At 48.7% G+C, this 26,774-nt stretch overlaps 2 protein-coding genes across 2 annotated transcripts in view; one reads left to right on the top strand and one right to left on the bottom strand.

Moving 5' to 3' along the window:
- Positions 1 to 11,181, top strand: part of LOC138498513 (zinc finger protein 84-like) — a 57,109-nt gene extending 45,928 nt beyond the window's left edge. The window contains exon 2 of the mRNA XM_069622290.1: positions 7,472 to 11,181. Coding sequence (XP_069478391.1) covers positions 7,870 to 9,294 — 1,425 coding nt within the window. The 5' untranslated portion in view covers positions 7,472 to 7,869 and the 3' untranslated portion in view covers positions 9,295 to 11,181. The remainder of the gene's footprint in view (positions 1 to 7,471) is intronic.
- LOC138498512 (zinc finger protein 615-like) overlaps positions 1 to 26,774 on the bottom strand; it is a 1,154,252-nt gene that overhangs the window by 211,206 nt on the left and 916,272 nt on the right. The gene's annotated exons all lie outside the window — the stretch shown is intronic.

The raw sequence follows: 26,774 nt of genomic DNA, 5'->3' as shown, positions 1-26,774 counted from the left end.
AGAGTAACCTGATGTTTGTGTATAGTATCACCTGCAGGGTTTTTTTTAGAAATAATCTCTTTTGATCATACCCACACTCACTTCACTGTAAAATCATGATGTAGTAAATTACATGAAAGTGGGCAGCAAATATAGGTAAACCTACTCCTTCCAAGGAGGGGAAACCGATTTTTTTTGTTTTTGTTTTTTTTTTGGGAAAATGGGTTGCTATCTTGAGAGCTTTGCTTAAAACGACTGCCGGTATTCTGTCCTCTCATTGTCCTTGTCGTTCCTCGGCCGCCCTGTGCTTCTCGATGCCGTCTTTTCTTCTTGCACCTAACCATTGGAATGCTCTTCCACATTCTATCCGTGCATCCTGTACCTCATTCTATCCGTGCATTTCAGGTCACCTATCGGATAAAAACTTCTCTTCTTTCTCTTTCCTCTAATCAGCTTTGATCATTGGCTTTATTGTGCTTCATTTTTATTGTACCATTGTATTTCGAATTTTTGTAAACAATTGGACCCTTCTTATGAAATAATGTATTCATGTGATCAGTTCATATTACACTTTACACATACACATATGAACACGATTGCAAAACATGGATGTAATACAATTCCTCATAAAACTACAAATCACTAATGTATACATTAATTTCCATCAAATCTAAATAGCAATTCATCACTAATGATGTAGCATAACATTCTGCAATATTCACAATGGCTCCTTCTTGAGCTCCTAACATAACATTTTGACCTTAACATTTGTTTTTCCATTGATTCAGGCTAATTCTGATTAAGACGATAAATCATTCTGTTTTCTTAATAAATCATCAGCTTCCATACACAGTGTAAAGCAACGTGCAGTGCCTTCTTCTCGGTTTTCAAGCAGTGCTGCCAGAAACTGTTGTCTCTGATACTGTCCTAACGATTAAAGAAGCCTCCCAGGACAGACCTGTATAATGATCCCTTTTCCCTACATCCTCCCAGGACAGACCTATATAATGATCCCTTTTCCCTACATCTTCCCAGGACAGACCTATATAATGATCCCTTTTCCCTACATCCTCCCAGGACAGACCTGTATAATGATCCCTCTTCCCTACATCTTCACAGGACAGACCTGTATAATGATCCTTTTCCCTACATCCTCCCAGGACAGACCTGTATAATGATCCCTTTTCCCTACATCCTCCCAGGACAGACCTGTATAATGATCCCTTTTCCCTACATCTTCACAGGACAGACCTGTATAATGATCCCTTTTCCCTACATCCTCCCAGGACAGACCTGTATAATGATCCCTTTTCCCTACATTCTGCCAGTACATGTCAAATTGTTTCCTCCATAATCAATAGTTTAAACAATCCACACGTTCTTTTTGATTTCAGGCTACCTCTTTCAGGTTCTATTACGGTCGGCACTGGTAACCTCTCTGTGCCAAGAAGCAGTAAGAATGTATGCACCAGGGAGATGGAGAGTCCTAAGAGCCGTTCTGGGCATTAAACTTGACTGATTCTACTGGCATGAGTGTTCCGCTGGCTTTTGTGGGACATGCCCAGTGTAATATCACGTGGATTAATGGTCATCTACCAATGGTCCCGCCATTGGTTTATGGGGACTTTCTTCCTCTTCTAGAACATATTGCCACTTTAGAGACTAATGCACATTTAACGGGACAGAAGGTCCATGCCGACCTGATGAGGAAACTTGACCCGTTTTTCTCTAAATCTCAAAGCGGTTCCTTTCATTACGATTGCCCGAGCCCTTGGTATGATGCCGACTGTAGAGCAGCAAAACAAGCTTTAATTCTACAAACTAGGCTCCAACGCACTGTGGGTAGCTCAATTATCCAAGAGACCAGGAAAGCACACCGCTTGCTCCTGAAAGAGAAAAAACAAGCATGGACTGAAGAAATGTGGAGCCAACTGCTGACAGCTCTTGGCAGGGGGTGGTTTACAGGGTTTCTGGGGAATCATGGCTTATGGTGCGAGAATACCAGTAGTTATCAGCAGGGCTGTGTTCCTGAATCTGTGTGGGTCAATCAATTTTGTGAACTATTCAAGGAGAATAGGTCTCTTGTCTGGGATACACAAGGCCCCCTGACCCGCACTCAAGAGGTGAGAGGTGAAATCAGGGATGTGGAGGAATTTTGAATTCAACTTTGTTTCTAAAGCCGAGGGTTCAACTGCCTTGCTGCGCTATTGTAATATTGAGCAGAATATGGGTTATGAGGGCCGTGCTGCGCTACTGTAATATGAAGCAGAATATGGGTTATGCAGGCCTTGCTGTGCTACTGTAATATGAAGCAGAATATGGGTTATGCGGGCCTTGCTGCGCTACTGTAATATGAAGCAGAATATGGGTTATGAGGGCCTTGCTGCGCTACTATAATATGAAGCAGAATATGGGTTATGCGGGCCTTGCTGCGCTACTGTAATATGGAGCAGAATATGGGTTATGAGGGCCGTGCTGCGCTACTGTAATATAAAGCAGAATATGGGTTATATGAAGCAGAATATGGGTTATGAGGGCCGTGCTGCGCTACTGTAATATGGAGCAGAATATGGGTTATACATGCCTTGCTGCGCTACTGTAATATGAAGCAGAATATGGGTTATGCAGGCCTTGCTGCGCTACTGTAATATGAAGCAGAATATGGGTTATGCGGGCCTTGCTGCGCTACTGTAATATGAAGCAGAATATGGGTTATGAAGTGTATTTGGGTTTTGTAAACACCAAATATGAAAGATCATTGTATGCAAAATTTCTAATAGGGCCTCAACCAATCACTAGCCTCTAATAAGTGGGACCATTCTGTTTTTTCGACTTACCCCCCTGTGTGTTTGCATTTGTGATTTCTGCTCCAATTCTAGCGATGTGCCAGTAGTTTTCTCAACATGTTAATATCTTTTGTGGGCATTGAGACTGAGAAGGAAAAGACCATGTTGATTATATCTGGGGACGATTTACTGTACTAATGATCACCATTGCCAGAGGTGTTTTCCCCTGTGTTGTTTTTGATCTGCACTATTGGAGGTTTCATGCCTTGGTATGAGTGGGTATGCATACATCTAAAGAGTACTTCTTGAATTTTTGACATGATTCACTAAATGTTATAGTCACTATATGTCAGCCATCAAACACTCCACTGACATCTGCCTCCTTCTTGAAGACATTGACCTCGACATTCTCGCACTTACCGAAACATGGTTCAATGCCATCGTGGTCACTGCTTTTGACTCTCTTCTCCCTGATGGCCACAAGATCATTCCCAAGCCATGACGTACCCGTGCTGGCTGTGGGGTTGCCCCTTATCCGTGAGTGGGTTCCCACTCAGCTCTACTCTTCCTTTGAGAGCTTGGTTTGCAAGTTGCTAATCTCTCCCTCCTCCTCTCTGACCATTGCCACGGTCTACGGGCCCCCTGATGCTACCACCCTGTCCCTCTCTGAATGGGCTGATTTCTGCTCCTCTCTCCTCTGAACCTCCTCTAAACTCCATTCTTGGGCGACTTCAACATCCACTTGTACTCTATCACAGCATACACTCTCTTCCTTGACCTCTTCACCTCGCTCTCCCTCTTTATTTGCCCTTCGGGTCCAACCCACACAGCAGGACACTCTTGACGCCCTCATCCACTCTGATCTTTCCCTCTCTCCCGCGCCACTGATCACACCTCTTTCCTTGTCAGACCACTCTCTCCTCCCTTCTTACCTGGGTCCCCTCGGCCCTTTGACCGCACCTCCTCCAGCCCTGCCAATATCATTCACAAAGATCGGTCCGATGAAACAAGTGTCAGGTGCTGTCTTCACATCCACCTTCATCCCCCTCTGCCCCCACCCAGACTCTACCTCTGACTCTGCTCTCAGCATCCTCCATCTGGCCATTACTAACACTCTGGACATTCTTGCCCCAGTCATGAGGATCCACCTGAAACCTGCTTCCCAAGCGCAATACCTGGTATGACTCCAAACTTGCAGCCCTGAAACGCAAGTGCAGAGCTGCGGAACTGAAGTGGCAAATCTCGGGTTCACCCTCTGACAAACTGGCCTGCCGCCTGCTCCAAAGACGATAAAGACTACCCGTGCCAAGAAAAGGGCCCACATCCAGGCATGGGTATCTGGTGCATCCAACAACACGGCTGAACTCTTTAAAATCTGCAGGGAACTAGCCAAGCCTTCTGCAGTCTCCTCCTTCTCTCTTTCGTCTCAAGGCCCTCTGCAATGCACTGGTCACACACTTCACCACTAAAACTCTGGACATCCTGAGCTCCCTTGCTACCCTCTCCTCCAGCCCCTCCCACATGCTTTTGCCTCCTCTGGCCTCCCACCCTCCTTCTCTCTCTCTGTCTCTGTCTCTCTCTTCTCCTTCTCCCCTGTCACACCTGATGAGGTCACCAGAGTGGTCCGCTGTATGAAAGTCTAATCCATGTTTCTCTTTGCTCCTCAAGAACCATTAAGGACAACATTGGCTCTCTTGCCCCTGCTCTTTTGCGGAATTCTGCAACCACTCTTACTACTGGTAATGTCCCCTCCTCCCTTAAGCACTCCCTTGTGCGCGCCCTCCTGAAAAAAAACTTCAGCAGACCCTACCTGTCCAACCAACTACCGCCCTATTTCTGTCACCCCTTCCTTGGGAAACTCCTGGAGAAGCTGGCCTTTCCCTAACTTACCTCACATATTCAACTTGTTGGTGCTCTCCACAACCATCAATCTGGATTCCGAGAATCCAGAGGCACGGAAACTGGTCTTCTGAACACCTGTGAAGAGCTGCTCGCATCTCTGGACTCTCTCTCTCTCTCTCTCTCTCTCTCTCTCTCTCTCCTCTGCCTTTGACACGGTCAACCACTCCATCCTCATAAAACTGCTCCATGAAACCCTTCGTATCTTGGAGCAGGCACTGGACTGGCTGACCTCCTTCCTAACTGATTCTTCGTCCAAATTAATCTGGGCACCTTCTCTTCACCTATCTTTCTCCACCTGTGGTGTCCCCCTGGGCTCCAATCTCCCTCCCTCCCCCCTGGCTTTTTAACATTTAACTTGCTCAGCTGGCACTCCTCATTTCCTCCTTCTCCCCCAGATTCCAGTATTACACAGATGACACAATTCTTTTTCCAACTTCCTGATGACCCTCTTGCAGACTGCTTATCTGCCACCCAGTCTTGGTGCACTTCCAGCAATCTCTGCCTCAATGACAGCAAGATTTGCTATTCTTTATGGGCTCTCCCCCTTCTTCATCTGAAGCCGCAAACCTTGGAGTTATCTTTAACTCCTCTGTCCTTCCTTCCGCACATTCAGGACATTTCCAAGAAGTGCAACTTTCAACTCTTCCTTCTCAAAGGAATTCTCCCATTTCTCTTTTTCCCACAAAAGCTCACTGTTACCAAAGCTCTGGTTCTCTCTAGGCTAGACTACTGCAACATCCTTCTCTTGATTCTACCCTCTTCCTCTCTATGACCCCTGCAGCTAATCCAGAAGAGAGCAGTAAGACTTATCCTTGGCCTCAAGCCCAGGGACCGCATCTCTCCTTTCCTAAAAACTCTTCACTGGCTATGAGTTGCTGTAAAGATCAAGTTCAAATCCCTTTGTATCATCCAATACGGCTGTCTGGGGCCACGCTATCTACAACTTGCTCTTACTAAATACTCACCCTCTAGACCTCTACATTCCTCTGGTACCAACTATCTGCGATCTGCGTGTCAATCGTTTTGCTAAACAGAGGGCCAGAGGCAGATCTCTTTCCTCAGTTGGCACCCTCTTATTTAATAGACTCTCCCTTCCTCTTTAGCCAGATCCCCTCAAATTCCGGAAGCTCCTCAAGACTTTCCTTTTCACCTCCTCCTTCCCTCCTCTGCTAATCTCAGTCGCTGTGATTGTTGTTCGGGGCCCTGGCCTTCCACACCCAATCGCCTCCGCCACTGCCTGCGCGCTGCACTTGCCTTGACACTTACCGGCCTTCGCCACTGTAGGCCTGCACTTTTACACCTGCTGCTCACTCACAAGCACTTCAGCACTTACCCCCCTACCCCACTCTACCCCTCTCCTCTCTGCACTTGCACGCTCTGAATGCTCACAAGGCATAGTAGGTTTGTCTTTATCCTCCAGTGTATTGTTTTCTATCCCATGTTCCCTGCCTGGTGCCCTGTGGGCGCTTTGAAACACAATTTACTTGTTGTACAAGCGCCTAACAAATGCTCAATAAATAATGAATAAACCAATGCTGTGCAATAGGGCGTAATATTTATGAATGTTGATATGCATTGGGCCTCATTAGGAGTCCGTGGCCAGGGGTTGCAAGAGATGCTGCTTTGGAATTCTCGCCCCTTTCAGGTCATAGATCTGTGGGATTATGTTGAGTGGATTCCCCTGGAGTAGGTTGAGTAGAATCTCTACAGTAGATCAACAGGAATAATGTGTGGAATCACTTAATTCATCATTTGTGGATATCAGCAGTGATGGCGCAACATCCCCATTAGTTACCGGGGATGTGATGAAACAGCACAGAGGATACACGGGCATGCTGAGATTGAACCTAAGGTGCAAGGATCAGAATCCACAAAAAGGGCTCTGGGTCAGGTTAGGGGAGCCCGGTAAGTAACAGACCCATTTACACCCACTCCTTAACAGTAAAACAGAGTGTGTACCACCTCCTGAAAACGACACTGTGGTATTTTGAACAGGGAAACGGAAGTGGGGTCCATCTGGCCAATTAAATTTAGTACTTGGCAAGGGGGCATTTACATAAAAAATTAGGAAGGCAAATGGGGTGATATTGTGGAGTTCACAGTCTTTCATTCACTTTATTCTTTTGGTCTCTGACACAAACTCCAAATCCATCCCTCATCTCTAGGATTGACAGGAAAAACAAGCTTATCTAGGTTTAAAGTCAATGTTTAGAATGTAGTGGCAGCATGGCCTGTGCCATTCTCACCATGGGAAGAGATTGGCGCTTTCCCTTTTTCAAATCACAATTCTGTCCTTGTTTCCTCGATTGTGCTGTTTGTTGGGTTATATTATTCATGTTTGGGCCAATACACAAGTCATCAGTGATTACATAATGGACTGGTCAAGCAGGCATCCGATTGGTGGCAAACGCCTGCCTTTATCATTTGTGAATGGAAATTTGGAGCTTCCATTTGCTAATTTAGTCATTTCTGAATAAATATATAAAATATGCATTTAAAATGTTTGTTCACCAAGCCTGTGTTTTTCCTAGTGTTTTGGATGCAAAACATTTCTAAATAAAAATGAATTGCATTATTCCTGCTGCATGTTACCTCTGTTCCACTAAATGTTCCCATTGGAACACCACTTATCTGCCACCCATTAGGGCGCCTTTCCCCCAATAGATTGCACTTCAAAGTCAAATAAGTTACTACATGAGGTTAACATCACTACTGCTACTGAGTAGAGTCTTCTTGTTATATGTGATGCCTGCGATTGTGAACGTGTTGAAACTAATAATGTGCATCTCCTTTTATGTTAATAGGTGACTGCCTCAGAAATGAAAAAACAGTGATTGTTCGATTCTCTGGACTATCGCAGTGAAAAGCTTCATCGTTGGAATATGCAATTTCCAAGCATCTTAGAAGTGCGCAAATCTGGGGTCAAGTTGCCTTTTCAGAGTAAATAGGAACTGGGATTGCAAAGCCTGTTGATACATGATGGCTTCCATCCATGCAACCACTTTGTGGTAACATCCAGTATTCAAGTGTGTTCATTCTGTAAATCCTGGGGGAGAGGTATATCTAGCATGAAAATGACAATGCGTTATGTGCAGTAAGAACAGCATTTTTCATTTGTGCTCTGAATTTGGAAAAGGTTAATTGAAAAGGCTCCTCTTAAGAGAAGGCACCTGACAAAATAAACTGGCAAGACACGTTACACATGCAAAAAATGTCGGAACAATTGCCATCTCAAGAACATACTTATTGCCCACATGAGGACATAGGTGAAAAACCTTATCAGTGCACTGAATTTGATAATGCCGTCCATTTGCATGATATAGTTATCAGCCACCAGCAAATGAATAAAGGTGAGAAACCTTATGAGTGTGTTGAATGTGGGAAAGGGTTTGTTCAGAAGGGAGCTCTTAGTAGCCACCAGAGAACACATACAGGAGAGAAGCCTTATGGGTGCACTGAATGTGGGAAAGGGTTTGCTACAAAGGGAGAGGTTACTATCCACCAGAGAATGCATACAGGTGAGAAACCTTATGAGTGCACTGAATGTGGGAAAGGGTTTGCTGCAAACGGAGATCTTAGTATGCACCACAGAACACATACAGGTGAGAAACCTTATGAGTGCACTGAATGTGGGAAAGGGTTTGCTGCAAACGGAGATCTTAGTATGCACCACAGAACACATACAGGTGAGAAACCTTATGAGTGCACTGAATGTGGACATGGGTTTGCTCGGAAAGAACAACTTATTAATCACCAGAGAACACATACAGGTGAGAAACCTTATGAGTGTGTTGAATGTGGGAAAGGGTTTGTTCAGAAGGGAGCTCTTAGTAGCCACCAGAGAACACATACAGGAAATAAGCCTTATGAGTGCATTGAATGTGGGAAAGGGTTTGCTACAAAGCAAGAGCTTACTCTGCACCAAAGAACGCATACAGGTGGGAAGCCTTATGAGTGCATTGAATGTGGAAAAGGGTTTGCTCAGAAAGGACAACTTATTAGGCACCAGAGAACACATACAGGTGAGAAACCTTATGAGTGCACTGAATGTGGACATGGGTTTGCTTGGAAAGAACATCTTATTAATCACCAGAGAACACATACAGGTGAGAAACCTTATGAGTGTGTTGAATGTGGGAAAGGGTTTGTTCAGAAGGGAGCTCTTAGTAGCCACCAGAGAACACATACAGGACATAAGCCTTATGAGTGCACTGAATGTGGGAAAGGGTTTGCTACAAAGCCAGAGCTTCCTATCCACCAGAGAACACATACAGGTGAGAAACCGTATGTGTGCACTGAATGTGGGAAAGGGTTTGCTACAAAGGGAGTTCTTAGTATGCACCAGAGAACACATACAGGTGAGAAACATTATGAGTGTACTGAATGTGGGAAAGGGTTTGCTGCAAACGGAGATCTTAGTATGCACCAGAGAACACATACAGGTGAGAAACCTTATGAGTGCACTGAATGTGGACATGGGTTTGCTCGGAAAGAACAACTTATTAATCACCAGAGAACACATACAGGTGAGAAACCTTATGAGTGTGTTGAATGTGGGAAAGGGTTTGTTCAGAAGGGAGCTCTTAGTAGCCACCAGAGGACACATACAGGTGAGAAACTTTATTAATGCACTGAATGTGGGAATGGGTTTGCTACAAAGGGAGTTCTTAGTAAGCACCAAAGAACACATGCAGGTAAAAAATGCATAAATGTGTTGGGTGTGGGAACTGGTTTAGTCATAAGGTACGTCTTATTTACCAGCACTGAATCAGAAATTGCCAAATTTGTATAGCCCCTTTTTGCAGTGATTCTTAATGGCCCCCTTCAACTTTTCTCTTTTCATGCAAACGCTTGGTAACTCTGCTGTGTAGTAGAATAGGGCCTCATAAAGAGGTTGGCGGTAGCCGTGCCTGTATGGCAAGCACCGCTACCGCCAACCTCGCATCCGGCACTGCCCCCCACGAATGGGCAATTACCGGCCCATTACGAGTTGAATGGGGCGGTAACTGACCGTTCACGGGTGGCGGTGTTACCGCACTCCCTATCCCCATTCTGCCCCATAGGGCAGAATGGAGATGGGGAGCATGGATGCACCGGCACCATTAATAACAATGCCGGTGCATCCGCAGGTTTTGCTTGTGGGTGCCGCACAGCCAGGTCAGACCTGGCAGACTGTCAGGCACCCACGAGTAAACCTCATATTTTGGCAGTATGGTGCCGGTGCCATACCGGCACCGTTCACACCGTACCGCCAACTTATAATGAGGCCCATAGTCTTGATTCTAAAATAAATAAATGGGTGTGTCTCTTTAACTCATAAAACCGTTCATGTGCTTACCAATACATACTAATAACTATGACTGGAACTGTATATCTAGTCTCTGGCAAGCTTACCTTTAGTCATGAATGAGGGAAAAGGAACGGAGATCATGGGAGAGTGGCTGCACTACTTACACTGGCCTCAATGTCTTTTCTGCTGCAAAGCGCATAGTGGCTTTGGATGGACCAAACACAGAGCCGTGCCAAGCTCCCTGACGACAGAAATGTTTCCAGAGAACAGCTGCACTGGGATATGGATATCATAAATGAGTAAACTGTGGCAGGAAGGAATCCATTAGAAATGTCTCTATTGGGAATTACACTTGTACACCCCCATAAAGTAATTTTACTTTCAACATCAACACATTGGGATTAAAATACTGCAAATTAAAATTATTTGGAGCCCTCCTGAATAATAAAAATGGAGAAGGCTATATTCTCACATGGCATTTAGACTAAGCTTCGCACAACACATGTGCAAAGACTGTTTTGCAAAGGGAAAACATGGATAATGGCATCCATAAAACTGGAATCGTCAATATTACTCCAGAAGTCAGTTTCCAAGAAATGCATGCCTTACCAGGAGTGCCATCCTCGCTGAATGCTGCAGTGTTTCCACTTTGTGTAACATGCTCTACAGTTTTCTTTTCTCCTCAGGATCCCCTGTACTGTATTACACTATTGTCTATCTCTGTCGGAGCATTTAGGATTAGTAGATGGTTCCCTAGCCTGGGATCGACGGGTGGAGGTGCAATTACACAAGGGAGGGTGCATGCCCACTATTAAAGCACTAATTTAAAAGATATTGGTTTCATGACAAGGGCACACAGAAGATGTCAAATTATGTGGACATGTATTTTAGAAAAGTGACATTTTGTCAATAGCGTAGAAAGGGCAAATGGAAGAGAAATATCTGCTGTGTTGTGAGACAATAAAAGTGATGCAAATGTGGAAATGAAATGGTGCCTTTCTGTCTGAAATGAGAGTTGTGGGTGTAATGATATCACAGCTGTTCTCTAAATTCCAAGAAGGAATAGTGGACATAAATGTTTGTAAAATAAAGCTTGTCTTGGATAAACTGACATGTCCAATGTAAACGTCTCCCACCGGGATTCATACACTGAATACATTGCTGGTGAAATTAATATTGTGCTTCAGCCAATATGTCACTGTGTTCACATTAAAAATAAATTGTTAGGAACTCCAGTTGTGTTAAATCTTTTTCCCTGACTTTGTGTGTAAACTGCATCCTGAAACAGAGGCGATTAATTTGTTTTAATTAGTGGGACCACCTCTATTCCAGATTTATGCTGGAATGTATTTATTTTATTTTTGGATTTGTAGAGCGTGCTACAGCCCACAGGCATTGAGGCGCTATAAGGACATGTAAGAGAGCTTGCTTGAGGCTTACAGGAGTGCAGCCCATGGAGAAATGCTTAATGCAGTTTGCTTGGTTACAGGCTAATAAGTTACTTTACAGAACAAACAGTAAATGAGCGACAGGAAGAACACAGATACAAGAATGCATAGCATGATTTTGATGGCCTTCCGTAAAGCTGCATGAGAATCAATCATCCTGATCAGGTCTCGGAGGGTGTTCCAAAATGTTGTGGCCATGGTTGGGAAACTGGAACCCCCAGCACGTACTCTACGTGTGGGAGGTGCAGTGATACGATTGGCATAGGCAGACCTACATGTTCTGGAGGAGGTCTGTTTGGTGATCCGGTGTGCTAAGGAGGGGGGCGCCAGGCCATGAAGACATTTATGTGTGAGGGCCAGTGCTTTGAAGACCATCCTTTCCTTGACAGGTAGCCAGTGTACCTGCCTCCTGACCCCAGAAATGTGGTCCCTGCATGAGATGCCTGTTGCGGCCCTTAAGGCATTGTTCTGAGCTATTTGGAGTTTAGCCAGATTCTTCTGGGATGTCCCAACAAAGAGGGCATTGCAATAGTCCAGCCTTGACCCAATGATGGCCATTGTGATGGTGATGCAGTTCTGTTGGGAGAGGAAGAGCCTAATTGCATTGATCAGTTTAGAGTGATAGGCTGCGGAGGATGCAATGGCATTGACCTGCCTATCCATGGGCAGGCTAGGTTCAAGATAAATGCCCAGAGTCTTGATTACTTGAGACACTGTGATGGGAATGTTGTCTTGAACTTTCTGGTCATTACCATGGAGGGAGTGGGTAGTGACAGAGGAGGTGGGGTAAGGGGGTGGAAAGAGGTGATCATGTAGGGGGCTGCTTGTGACTGAGGAGGTGGGGTAACATGAAGGAGGTGGTAATGGTTTCAGTGGATGGGAGAGAAAGAGGTGAACATGTTGGGAGGTAGTGGTGACGGAGGAGGTGGGGTAACGTGAAGGAGGTGGTAATGGGTTCAGTGGATGGGTGGGAAAGAGGTGAACATAGTGGGAGGTGGTAGTGACAGAGGAGGTGGGGGTAATGGGGTGGGAAAGAGGTGATCATGTAGGGAGCTGGTCGTGACTGGGGAGGTGGGGTAACATGACGGAGGGGGTAATGGGTTCAGTGGATGGGTGGGAAAGAGGTGATCATGGTGGCAGGTAGTAGTGACGGAGGAGGTGGGGTAACGTGAAGGAGGTGGTAATGGTTTCAGGGGATGGGTGGGAAAGGTGATCAAGGTTGGGAGGTGGTTGTGATGGAGGAGGTGGGGTAACGTGAAGGAGGTGGTAATGGGTTCAGTGGATGCGTGAATCAGTGGATGTGTGGGAAAGAGGTAAACGTGGTGGGAGGTGGTAGTGACGGAGGAGGTGGGGTAACGTGAAGGAGGTGGTAATGGGTTCAGTGGATGGGTGGGAAAGAGGTGAACATGGTGGGAGGTGGTAGTGACGGAGGAGGTGGGGTAACGTGAAGGAGGTGGTAATGAGTTTAGTGGATGTGTGGATCAGTGGATGCGTGGGAAAGAGGTGAACATGGTTGGAGGTGGTAGCGACGGAGGAGGTGGGGTAAAGAGGAGGTGGTGCTTCTGTTCAAATCTGCAGGGTGTGCCCTTCCATACCTTAACCCTCAGCGGCATTCTTGGATCCTGCACAATCTCTCCTGGGTTTTGCTGGGTTCCTACTTCTTGAGTTTCTTGGCTTGGTCTTACTATGTCCGGGGGAGGTTGTTCCATGATTTGGGTTACCAGCAAGGGTTTATGTACTGCATTTGTTATTATGGGTGACAGATTCCCTTACTGGAAAAAAACCTTTGCCCAAAAGGAAGAACCCACTTCCTGTTCCATATCCATTAGTCTATGGTGTGCGGGCGGTGTGTTTGTGAGCAAGCATTACAAGCACGTTTCTAAGACTCAAGGGATATTGCTGGAGTCTTTCCTTGCTGGAATTCTGTGGATTTGGACCTTTTGCTCTATAACCCTTGCACCGGTGCGGAACGCGCACAGTGAGCAGGCAGTTTTTTTGGTGTTCGGTGGCCGGAGGCAGCCACGCAGCGCTGGTGTAACGGAAACGGGCCGCCTGACTTCTACAGTCAGTAGAAACAGATGGAAAGAACTCATCTCTGCACAAATCTCCACATGACGGTGACTATCTGGTATTGAATTTCCTTTTATTGAGCAGCGAGTATGATCTACGAACTACTGAGTGGGGGTTAATTGCTGCTCCCCCTCTCGCCCCAATCTCAGATGCAGAAATGCTGGCGGAGGCTCTTCTGCCCCTTCCCTCCTCGCCAGCGGAGCTGGCGGTTGTACCATCTCAGGCAATACTTCTTTCTCTGCAGCTGGCGGTAGAAAAGAAAAAAGGGAAAAGAGAGAAAAATAAAGTGGGCTCAAAATCCATCTTGTATTTTTTTACAACGGCAATGGTAATTGATTTGCCAAATGTTTCAACAACTCCTTCAAATCCCTCTTTACGGACTGAACTTACATACAATGTTTTGGAAGGTACCATTGCACAACAGCTGGCAACAGTTTACGCCCCAGCACAGGCAGGTGGTCCGGCCGCAGCAAAAGCAAATGGCTATACTGTACAGTCCAATCATTTGCCCTTATTAATACAGTGTGCCAGCAAGGACACATCATTCCTGGGTGAGCAGGAATGCGGCCATCAGGTGCGGGAAAAGTGCCAAAGTGTTGTGTATGGCATCAGAAACCATCACACTACCTGATGGCTACTGAGGCCTCGCGCAGTACGAGCAGTCGCCCATTGCAATGGCAGGTAGCTGCAATGACCCATGTAGCACCTGGACAGGGTACAGTGCCTGAAAGGAGACGAGCATAAAGAATAAACAGCAACAGTAGCTACCAGGAGGCTTCTATGACAGATACACCCCCGGACCTGGGCGATCACACTGCCTGATGGCTACTGAGGCCTTGCGCAGTACTGGTAGTCTCCCATTGCAATGGCAGGTAGCTGCAATGACCCATGTAGCACCTGGACAGGGTACGGTGCCTGAAAGGAGATGGCATGCAGAATAAACAGCAACAGTAGCTACCAGGAGGCTTCTATGGCAGATACAACCCCGGACCTAGGCGATCACACTGCCTGATGGCTACTGAGGCCTCGTGCAGTACGAGTAGTCGCCCATTGCAATGGCAGGTAGCTGCAATGACCCATGTAGCACCTGGACAGGGTACGGTGCCTGAAAGGAGACGAGCATGCAGAATAAACAGCAACAGTAGCTACCAGGAGGTTTCTATAGCAGATACACCCCCGGACCTGGGCGATCACACTGCCTGATGGCTACTGAGGCCTCGCGCAGTACAAGTAGTCGCCCATTGAAATGGCAGGTAGCTGCAATGACCCATGTAGCACCTGGACAGGGTACGGTGCCTGAAAGGAGACAAGCATGCAGAATATTATGAGTGTACTGAATGTGGGAAAGGGTTTGCTGCAAACGGAGATCTTAGTATGCACCAGAGAACACATACAAGTGAGAAACCTTATGAGTGCACTGAATGTGGACATGGGTTTGCTCGGAAAGAACAACTTATTAATCACCAGAGAACACATACAGGTGAGAAACCTTATGAGTGTGTTGAATGTGGGAAAGGGTTTGTTCAGAAGGGAGCTCTTAGTAGCCACCAGAGGACACATACAGGTGAGAAACTTTATTAATGCACTGAATGTGGGAATGGGTTTGCTACAAAGGGAGTTCTTAGTAAGCACCAAAGAACACATGCAGGTAAAAAATGCATAAATGTGTTGGGTGTGGGAACTGGTTTAGTCATAAGGTACGTCTTATTTACCAGCACTGAATCAGAAATTGCCAAATTTGTATAGCCCCTTTTTGCAGTGATTCTTAATGGCCCCCTTCAACTTTTCTCTTTTCATGCAAACGCTTGGTAACTCTGCTGTGTAGTAGAATAGGGCCTCATAAAGAGGTTGGCGGTAGACGTGCCTGTATGGCAAGCACCGCTACCGCCAACCTCGCATCCGGCACCGCCCCCCACGAATGGGCAATTACCGGCCCATTACGAGTTGAATGGGGCGGTAACTGACCGTTCACGGGTGGCGGTGTTACCGCACTCCCTATCCCCATTCTGCCCCATAGGGCAGAATGGAGATGGGGAGCATGGATGCACCGGCACCATTAATAACAATGCCGGTGCATCCGCAGGTTTTGCTTGTGGGTGCCGCACAGCCAGGTCAGACCTGGCAGACTGTCAAGCACCCACGAGTAAACCTCATATTTTGGCAGTATGGTGCCGGTGCCATACCGGCACCGTTCACACCGTACCGCCAAGTTATAATGAGGCCCATAGTCTTGATTCTAAAATAAATAAATGGGTGTGTCTCTTTAACTCATAAAACCGTTCATGTGCTTACCAATACATACTAATAACTATGACTGGAACTGTATATCTAGTCTCTGGCAAGCTTACCTTTAGTCATGAATGAGGGAAAAGGAACGGAGATCATGGGAGAGTGGCTGCACTACTTACACTGGCCTCAATGTCTTTTCTGCTGCAAAGCGCATAGTGGCTTTGGATGGACCAAACACAGAGCCGTGCCAAGCTCCCTGACAACAGAAATGTTTCCAGAGAACAGCTGCACTGGGATATGGATATCATAAATGAGTAAACTGTGGCAGGAAGGAATCCATTAGAAATGTCTCTATTGGGAATTACACTTGTACACCCCCATAAAGTAATTTTACTTTCAACATCAACACATTGGGATTAAAATACTGCAAATTAAAATTATTTGGAGCCCTCCTGAATAATAAAAATGGAGAAGGCTATATTCTCACATGGCATTTAGACTAAGCTTCGCACAACACATGTGCAAAGACTGTTTTGCAAAGGGAAAACATGGATAATGGCATCCATAAAACTGGAATTGTCAATATTACTCCAGAAGTCAGTTTCCAAGAAATGCATGCCTTACCAGGAGTGCCATCCTCGCTGAATGCTGCAGTGTTTCCACTTTGTGTAACATGCTCTACAGTTTTCTTTTCTCCTCAGGATCCCCTGTACTGTATTACACTATTGTCTATCTCTGTCGGAGCATTTAGGATTAGTAGATGGTTCCCTAGCCTGGGATCGACGGGTGGAGGTGCAATTACACAAGGGAGGGTGCATGCCCACTATTAAAGCACTAATTTAAAAGATATTGGTTTCATGACAAGGGCACACAGAAGATGTCAAATTATGTGGACATGTATTTTAGAAAAGTGACATTTTGTCAATAGCGTAGAAAGGGCAAATGGAAGAGAAATATCTGCTGTGTTGTGAGACAATAAAAGTGATGCAAATGTGGAAATGAAATGGTGCCTTTCTGTCTGAAATGAGAGTTGTGGGTGTAAGGATATCACAGCTGTTCTCTAAATTCCAAGAAGGAATAGTGGACATAAATGTTTGTAAAATAAAGCTTGTCTTGGATAAACTGACATGTCCAATGTAAACGTCTCCCACTGGGATTCATACACTGAATACATTGCTGGTGAAATTAATATTGTGCTTCAGCCAATATGTCACTGTGTTCACATTAAAAATAAATTGTTAGGAACTCCAGTTGTGTTAAATCTTTTTCCCTGACTTTGTGTGTAAACTGCATCCTGAAACAGAGGCGATTCATTTGTTTTAATTAGTGGGACCACCTCTATTCCAGATTTATGCAGGAATGTATTTATTTTATTTTTGGATTTGGAGAGCGCGCTACAGCCCACAGGCATTGAGGCGCTATAAGGACATGTAAGAGAGCTTGCTTGAGGGTTACAGGAGTGCGGCCCATGGAGAAATGCTTAATACAATTTGCTTGGTTACAGGCTAATAAGTTACTTTACAGAACAAACAGTAAATGAGCGACAGGAAGAACGCAGATACAAGAATGCATAGCATGATTTTGATGGCCTTCCGTAAAGCTGCATGAGAATCAATCATCCTGATCAGGTCTCGGAGGGTGTTCCAAAATGTTGTGGCCATGGTTGGGAAACTGGAACCCCCAGCACGTACTCTACGTGTGGGAGGTGCAGTGATACGATTGGCATAGGCAGACCTAGATGTTCTGGAGGAGGTCTGTTTGGTGATCCGGTGTGCTAAGGAGGGGGGCGCCAGGCCATGAAGACATTTATGTGTGAGGGCCAGTGCTTTGTAGATAATCCTTTCCTTGACAGGTAGCCAGTGTACCTGCCTCCTGACCCCAGAAATGTGGTCCCTGCATGAGATGCCTGTTGCGGCCCTTAAGGCATTGTTCTGAGCTATTTGGAGTTTAGCCAGATTCTTCTGGGATGTCCCAACAAAGAGGGCATTGCAATAGTCCAGCCTTGACCCAATGATGGCCATTGTGATGGTGATGCAGTTCTGTTGGGAGAGGAAGAGCCTAATTGCATTGATCAGTTTAGAGTGATAGGCTGCGGAGGATGCAATGGCATTGACCTGCCTATCCATGGGCAGGCTAGGTTCAAGATAAATGCCCAGAGTCTTGATTACTTGAGACACTGTGATGGGAATGTTGTCTTGAACTTTCTGGTCATTACCATGGAGGGAGTGGGTAGTGACAGAGGAGGTGGGGTAAGGGGGTGGAAAGAGGTGATCATGTAGGGGGCTGCTTGTGACTGAGGAGGTGGGGTAACATGAAGGAGGTGGTAATGGTTTCAGTGGATGGGAGAGAAAGAGGTGAACATGTTGGGAGGTAGTGGTGACGGAGGAGGTGGGGTAACGTGAAGGAGGTGGTAATGGGTTCAGTGGATGGGTGGGAAAGAGGTGAACATAGTGGGAGGTGGTAGTGACAGAGGAGGTGGGGGTAATGGGGTGGGAAAGAGGTGATCATGTAGGGAGCTGGTCGTGACTGGGGAGGTGGGGTAACATGACGGAGGGGGTAATGGGTTCAGTGGATGGGTGGGAAAGAGGTGATCATGGTGGCAGGTGGTAGTGACGGAGGAGGTGGGGTAACGTGAAGGAGGTGGTAATGGTTTCAGGGGATGGGTGGGAAAGGTGATCAAGGTTGGGAGGTGGTTGTGATGGAGGAGGTGGGGTAACGTGAAGGAGGTGGTAATGGGTTCAGTGGATGCGTGAATCAGTGGATGTGTGGGAAAGAGGTAAACGTGGTGGGAGGTGGTAGTGACGGAGGAGGTGGGGTAACGTGAAGGAGGTGGTAATGGGTTCAGTGGATGGGTGGGAAAGAGGTGAACATGGTGGGAGGTGGTAGTGACGGAGGAGGTGGGGTAACGTGAAGGAGGTGGTAATGAGTTTAGTGGATGTGTGGATCAGTGGATGCGTGGGAAAGAGGTGAACATGGTTGGAGGTGGTAGCGACGGAGGAGGTGGGGTAAAGAGGAGGTGGTGCTTCTGTTCAAATCTGCAGGGTGTGCCCTTCCATACCTTAACCCTCAGCGGCATTCTTGGATCCTGCACAATCTCTCCTGGGTTTTGCTGGGTTCCTACTTCTTGAGTTTCTTGGCTTGGTCTTACTATGTCCGGGGGAGGTTGTTCCATGATTTGGGTTACCAGCAAGGGTTTATGTACTGCATTTGTTATTATGGGTGACAGATTCCCTTACTGGAAAAAAACCTTTGCCCAAAAGGAAGAACCCACTTCCTGTTCCATATCCATTAGTCTATGGTGTGCGGGCGGTGTGTTTGTGAGCAAGCATTACAAGCACGTTTCTAAGACTCAAGGGATATTGCTGGAGTCTTTCCTTGCTGGAATTCTGTGGATTTGGACCTTTTGCTCTATAACCCTTGCACCGGTGCGGAACGCGCACAGTGAGCAGGCAGTTTTTTTGGTGTTCGGTGGTCGGAGGCAGCCACGCAGCGCTGGCGTAACGGAAACGGGCCGCCTGACTTCTACAGTCAGTAGAAACAGATGGAAAGAACTCATCTCTGCACAAATCTCCACATGACGGTGACTATCTGGTATTGAATTTCCTTTTATTGAGCAGCGAGTATGATCTACGAACTACTGAGTGGGGGTTAATTGCTGCTCCCCCTCTCGCCCCAATCTCAGATGCAGAAATGCTGGCGGAGGCTCTTCTGCCCCTTCCCTCCTCGCCAGCGGAGCTGGCGGTTGTACCATCTCAGGCAATACTTCTTTCTCTGCAGCTGGCGGTAGAAAAGAAAAAAGGGAAAAGAGAGAAAAATAAAGTGGGCTCAAAATCCATCTTGTATTTTTTTACAACGGCAATGGTAATTGATTTGCCAAATGTTTCAACAACTCCTTCAAATCCCTCTTTACGGACTGAACTTACATACAATGTTTTGGAAGGTACCATTGCACAACAGCTGGCAACAGTTTACGCCCCAGCACAGGCAGGTGGTCCGGCCGCAGCAAAAGCAAATGGCTATACTGTACAGTCCAATCATTTGCCCTTATTAATACAGTGTGCCAGCAAGGACACATCATTCCTGGGTGAGCAGGAATGCGGCCATCAGGTGCGGGAAAAGTGCCAAAGTGTTGTGTATGGCATCAGAAACCATCACACTACCTGATGGCTACTGAGGCCTCGCGCAGTACGAGCAGTCGCCCATTGCAATGGCAGGTAGCTGCAATGACCCATGTAGCACCTGGACAGGGTACAGTGCCTGAAAGGAGACGAGCATGCAGAATAAACAGCAACAGTAGCTACCAGGAGGCTTCTATGACAGATACACCCCCGGACCTGGGCGATCACACTGCCTGATGGCTACTGAGGCCTTGCGCAGTACTGGTAGTCTCCCATTGCAATGGCAGGTAGCTGCAATGACCCATGTAGCACCTGGACAGGGTACGGTGCCTGAAAGGAGATGGCATGCAGAATAAACAGCAACAGTAGCTACCAGGAGGCTTCTATGGCAGATACATCCCCGGACCTAGGCGATCACACTGCCTGATGGCTACTGAGGCCTCGTGCAGTACGAGTAGTCGCCCATTGCAATGGCAGGTAGCTGCAATGACCCATGTAGCACCTGGACAGGGTACGGTGCCTGAAAGGAGACGAGCATGCAGAATAAACAGCAACAGTAGCTACCAGGAGGTTTCTATAGCAGATACACCCCCGGACCTGGGCGATCACACTGCCTGATGGCTACTGAGGCCTCGCGCAGTACAAGTAGTCGCCCATTGAAATGGCAGGTAGCTGCAATGACCCATGTAGCACCTGGACAGGGTACGGTGCCTGAAAGGAGACAAGCATGCAGAATAAACAGCAACAGTAGCTACCAGGAGGCTTCTATAGCAGATACACCACCGGACCTGGGCGATCACACGGCCTGATGGCTACTGAGGCCTCGCACAGTACTGGTAGTCGCCCATTGCAATGGCAGGAAGCCGCAATGACCCATGTAGCACCTGGACAGGGTACGGTGCCTGAAAGGAGACGAGCATGCAGAATAAACAGCAACAGTAGCTACCAGGAGGCATCTATGGCAGATACACCCCCGGACCTGGGCGATCACACTGCCTGATGGCTACTGAGGCCTCGCACAGTACGAGTAGTCGCCCATTGCAATGGCAGGTAGCTGCAATGACCCATGTAGCACCTGGACAGGGTACGGTGCCTGACAGGAGACGAGCATGCAGAATAAACAGCAACAGTAGCTACCAGGAGGCATCTATGGCAGATACACCCCCGGACCTGGGCGATCACACTGCCTGATGGCTACTGAGGCCTCGCGCAGTACGAGTAGTCGCCCATTGCAATGGCAGGTAGTGGCAATGACCCATGTAGCACCTGGACAGGGTACGGTGCCTGAAAGGAGACGAGCATGCAGAATAAACAGCAACAGTAGCTACCAGGAGGCTTCTATGGCAGATACACCCCTGGACATGGGCGATCACACTGCCTGATGGCTACTGAGGCCTCGCGCAGTACGAGTAGTCACCCATTGCAATGGCAGGTAGCTTCAATGACCCATGTAGCACCTGGACAGGGTACGGTGCCTGAAAGGAGACAAGCATGCAGAATAAACAGCAACAGTAGCTACCAGGAGGCTTCTATGGCAGATACACCCCCAGACCTTGGCGATCACACTGCCTGATGGCTACTGAGGCCTCGCACAGTACGAGCAGTCGCCCATTGCAATGGCAGGTAGCTGCAATGACTCATGTAGCACATGGACAGGGTACAGTGCCTGAAAGGAGACGAGCATGCAGAATAAACAGCAACAGTAGCTACCAGGAGGTTTCTATAGCAGATACACCCCCGGACCTGAGCGATCACACTGCCTGATGGCTACTGAGGCCTCGCGCAGTACGAGTAGTCGCCCATTGCAATGGCAGGAAGCCGCAATGACTCATGTAGCACATGGACAGGGTACAGTGCCTGAAAGGAGACGAGCATGCAGAATAAACAGCAACAGTAGCTACCAGGAGGTTTCTATAGCAGATACACCCCCGGACCTGGGCGATCACGCTGCCTGATGGCTACTGAGGCCTCGCGCAGTACGAGTAGTCGCCCATTGCAATGGCAGGAAGCCGCAATGACCCATGTAGCACATGGACAGGGTACAGTGCCTGAAAGGAGACGAGCATGCAGAATAAACAGCAACAGTAGCTACCAGGAGGCTTCTATGACAGATACACCCCCGGACCTTGGCGATCACACTGCCTGATGGCTACTGAGGCCTCGCACAGTACTGGTAGTCGCCCATTGCAATGGCAGGTAGCCGCAATGACCCATGTAGCACCTGGACAGGGTACAGTGCCTGAAAGGAGGTGAGCATGCAGAATAAACAGCAACAGTAGCTACCAGGAGGTTTCTATAGCAGATACACCCCCGGACCTGGGCGATCACACTGCCTGATGGCTACTGAGGCCTCGCGCAGTACGAGTAGTCGCCCATTGCAATGGCAGGTAGCTTCAATGACCCATGTAGCACCTGGACAGGGTACGGTGCCTGAAAGGAGGTGAGCATGCAGAATAAACAGCAACAGTAGCTACCAGGAGGCTTCTATGACAGATACACCACCGGACCTGGGCGATCACACTGCCTGATGGCTACTGAGGCCTCGCACAGTACGAGCAGTCGCCCATTGCAATGGCAGGAAGCCGCAATGACCCATGTAGCACCTGGACAGGGTACGGTGCCTGAAAGGAGACAAGCATGCAGAATAAACAGCAACAGTAGCTACCAGGAGGCTTCTATGACAGATACACCCCCGGATCTGGGCGATCACACTGCCTGATGGCTACTGAGGCCTCGCGCAGTACTGGTAGTCTCCCATTGCAATGGCAGGTAGCTGCAATGACCCATGTAGCACCTGGACAGGGTACGGTGCCTGAAAGGAGGCGAGCATGTAGAATAAACAGCAACAGTAGCTTCCAGGAGGCTTCTATGGCAGATACACCACCGGGCCTGGGCGATCACACTGCCTGATGGCTACTGAAGCCTCGCGCAGTATGAGTAGTCGCCCATTGCAATGGCAGGTAGCCGCAATGACCCATGTAGCACCTGGACAGGGTACGGTGCCTGAAAGGAGAAGAGCATGCAGAATAAACAGCAACAGTAGCTACCAGGAGGCTTCTATGACAGATACACCCCCGGATCTGGGCGATCACACTGCCTGATGGCTACTGAGGCCTCGCACAGTACTGGTAGTCTCCCATTGCAATGGCAGGTAGCTGCAATGACCCATGTAGCACCTGGACAGGGTACGGTGCCTGAAAGGAGACGAGCATGCAGAATAAACAGCAACAGGAGCTACCAGGAGGTTTCTATGGCAGATACACCACCGGACCTGGGCGATCACACTGCCTGATGGCTACTGAGGCCTCGCGCAGTACGAGTAGTCGCCCATTGCAATGGCAGGTAGCCGCAATGACCCATGTAGCACCTGGACAGGGTACAGTGCCCGAAAGGAGTCGAGCATGCAGAATAAACAGCAACAGTAGCTACCAGGAGGCTTCTATGGCAGATACACCCCCGGACCTGGGCGATCACACTGCCTGATGGCTACTGAGGCCTCGCGCAGTACGAGCAGTCGCCCATTGCAATGGCAGGTAGCTGCAATGACCCATGTAGCACCTGGACAGGGTACGGTGCCTGACAGGAGACGAGCATGCAGAATAAACAGCAACAGTAGCTACCAGGAGGTTTCTATGGCAGATACACCCCCGGACCTGGGCGATCACACTGCCTGATGGCTACTGAGGCCTTGCGCGGTACGAGTAGTCACCCATTGCAATGGCAGGTAGCTGCAATGACCCATGTAGCACCTGGACAGGGTACGGTGCCTGAAAGGAGACGAGCATGCAGAATAAACAGCAACAGCAGCTACCAGGAGGCTTCTATGGCAGATACACCACCGGACCTGGGCGATCACACTACCTGATGGCTACTGAGGCCTCGCGCAGTACGAGTAGTCACCCATTGCAATGGCAGGTAGCCGCAATGCCCCATCTAGCACCTGGACAGGGTACAGTGCCCGAAAGGAGGCGAGCATGCAGAATAATCAGCAACAGTAGCTACCAGGAGGCTTCTATGGCAGATACACCCCCGGACCTGGCTGATCACACTGCCTGATGGCTACTGAGGCCTCGTGCAGTACGAGTAGTCACCCATTGCAATGGCAGGTAGCCGCAATGCCCCATCTAGCACCTGGACAGGGTACAGTGCCCGAAAGGAGGCGAGCATGCAGAATAATCAGCAACAGTAGCTACCAGGAGGCTTCTATGGCAGATACACCCCCGGACCTTGGCGATCACACTGCCTGATGGCTACTGAGGCCTCGCGCAGTATGAGCAGTCGCCCATTGCAATGGCAGGTAGCCGCAATGACCCATGTAGCACCTGGACAGGGTACGGTGCCCGAAAGGAGACGAACATGCAGAATAAACAGCAACAGTAGCTACCAGGAGGTTTCTATGGCAGATACACCACCGGACCTGGGCGATCACACTGCCTGATGGCTACTGAGGCCTCGCGCAGTACGAGTAGTCGCCCATTGCAATGGCAGGTAGCTTCAATGACCCATGTAGCACCTGGACAGGGTACGGTGCCTGACAGGAGACGAGCATGCAGAATAAACAGCAACAGTAGCTACCAGGAGGCTTCTATGACAGATACACCACCGGACCTGGGCGATCACACTGCCTGATGGCTACTGAGGCCTCGCGCAGTACGAGTAGTCGCCCATTGCAATGGCAGGTAGCTTCAATGACCCATGTAGCACCTGGACAGGGTACGGTGCCTGACAGGAGACGAGCATGCAGAATAAACAGCAACAGTAGCTACCAGGAGGCTTCTATGACAGATACACCACCGGACCTGGGCGATCACACTGCCTGATGGCTACTGAGGCCTCGCGCAGTACGAGTAGTCGCCCATTGCAATGGCAGGTAGCTTCAATGACCCATGTAGCACCTGGACAGGGTACAGTGCCCGAAAGGAGACGAGCATGCAGAATAATCAGCAACAGTAGCTACCAGGAGGTTTCTATGGCAGATACACCCCTGGACCTGGGCGATCACACTGCCTGATGGCTACTGAGGCCTCGCACAGTACGATCAGTCGCCCATTGCAATGCAGGAAGCCGCAATGACCCATGTAGCACCTGGACAGGGTACGGTGCCCGAAAGGAGACAAGTATGCAGAATAAACAGCAACACTAGCTACCAGGAGGCTTCTATGACAGATACACCACCGGACCTGGGCGATCACACTGCCTGATGGCTACTGAGGCCTCGCGCAGTACGAGTAGTCGCCCATTGCAATGGCAGGAAGCCGCAATGACCCATGTAGCACCTGGACAGGGTACGGAGCCTGAAAGGAGACGAGCATGCAGAATAAACAGCAACAGTAGCTACCAGGAGGCTTCTATGGCAGATACACCCCCGGACCTGGGCGATCACACTGCCTGATGGCTAATGAGGCCTTGCGCAGTACGAGCAGTCGCCCATTGCAATGGCAGGTAGCCGCAATGACCCATGTTGCACCTGGACAGGGTACGGTGCCTGACAGGAGACGAGCATGCAGAATAAACAGCAACAGTAGCTACTAGGAGGCTTCTATGGCAGATACACCACCGGACCTGGCGATCACACTGCCTGATGGCTACTGAGGCCTCGCGCAGTACGAGTAGTCGCCCATTGCAATGCAGGTAGCCGCAATGACCCATGTAGCACCTGGACAGGGTACAGTGCCCGAAAGGAGGTGAGCATGCAGAATATACAGCAACAGTAGCTACCAGGAGGCTTCTATGACAGATACACCCCCGGACCTGGGCGATCACACTGCCTGATGGCTACTGAGGCCTCGCGCAGTATGAGTAGTCACCCATTGCAATGGCAGGTAGCCGCAATGACCCATGTAGCACCTGGACAGGGTACGGTGCCTGAAAGGAGACGAGCATGCAGAATAAACAGCAACAGCAGCTACCAGGAGGCTTCTATGACGGATACACCCCCGGACCTGGGCGATCACACTGCCTGATGGCTACTGAGGCCTCGCGCAGTACGAGCAGTCGCCCATTGCAATGGCAGGTAGCCGCAATGACCCATGTAGCACCTGGACAGGGTACGGTGCCTGAAAGGAGGCGAGCATGCAGAATAAACAGCAACAGTAGCTACCAGGAGGTTTCTATGGCAGATACACCCCTGGACCTGGGTGATCACACTGCCTGATGGCTACTGAGGCCTCGCGCAGTACGAGTAGTCACCCATTGCAATGGCAGGAAGCCGCAATGACCCATGTAGCACCTGGACAGAGTACGGTGCCTGAAAGGAGACGAGCATGCAGAATAAACAGCAACAGCATCTACCAGGAGGCTTCTATGGCAGATACACCCCCGGACCTGGGCGATCACACTGCCTGAGGGCTACTGAGGCCTCGCGCAGTACGAGCAGTCGCCCATTGCAATGGCAGGTAGCTGCAATGACCCATGTAGCACCTGGACAGGGTACGGTGCCTGAAAGGAGACAAGCATGCAGAATAAACAGCAACAGTAGCTACCAGGAGGCTTCTATGACAGATACACCCCCGGACCTGAGCGATCACACTGCCTGATGGCTACTGAGGCCTCGCGCAGTACGAGTAGTCGCCCATTGCAATGGCAGGAAGCCGCAATGACCCATGTAGCACCTGGACAGGGTACGGTGCCTGAAAGGAGGCGAGCATGCAGAATAAACAGCAACAGTAGCTACCAGGAGGCTTCTATGGCAGATACACCACCGGACCTGGGCGATCACACTGCCTGATGGCTACTGAGGCCTCGCGCAGTACGAGTAGTCGCCCATTGCAATGGCAGGTAGCTGCAATGACCCATGTAGCACCTGGACAGGGTACGGTGCCTGAAAGGAGACAAGCATGCAGAATAAACAGCAACAGTAGCTACCAGGAGGCTTCATTGGCAGATACATCCCTGGACCTGGGCGATCACACTGCCTGATGGCTACTGAGGCCTCGCGCAGTACGAGTAGTCG

The sequence above is a fragment of the Ambystoma mexicanum genome, chromosome 5q, assembly GCF_040938575.1.
Source record: "Ambystoma mexicanum isolate Mex_15411 chromosome 5q, UKY_AmexF1_1, whole genome shotgun sequence".
NCBI lineage: Eukaryota > Metazoa > Chordata > Amphibia > Caudata > Ambystomatidae > Ambystoma > Ambystoma mexicanum.
Note: the sequence above shows the minus strand (reverse complement) of the source record. Positions and strands in the feature narration are given on the sequence as shown.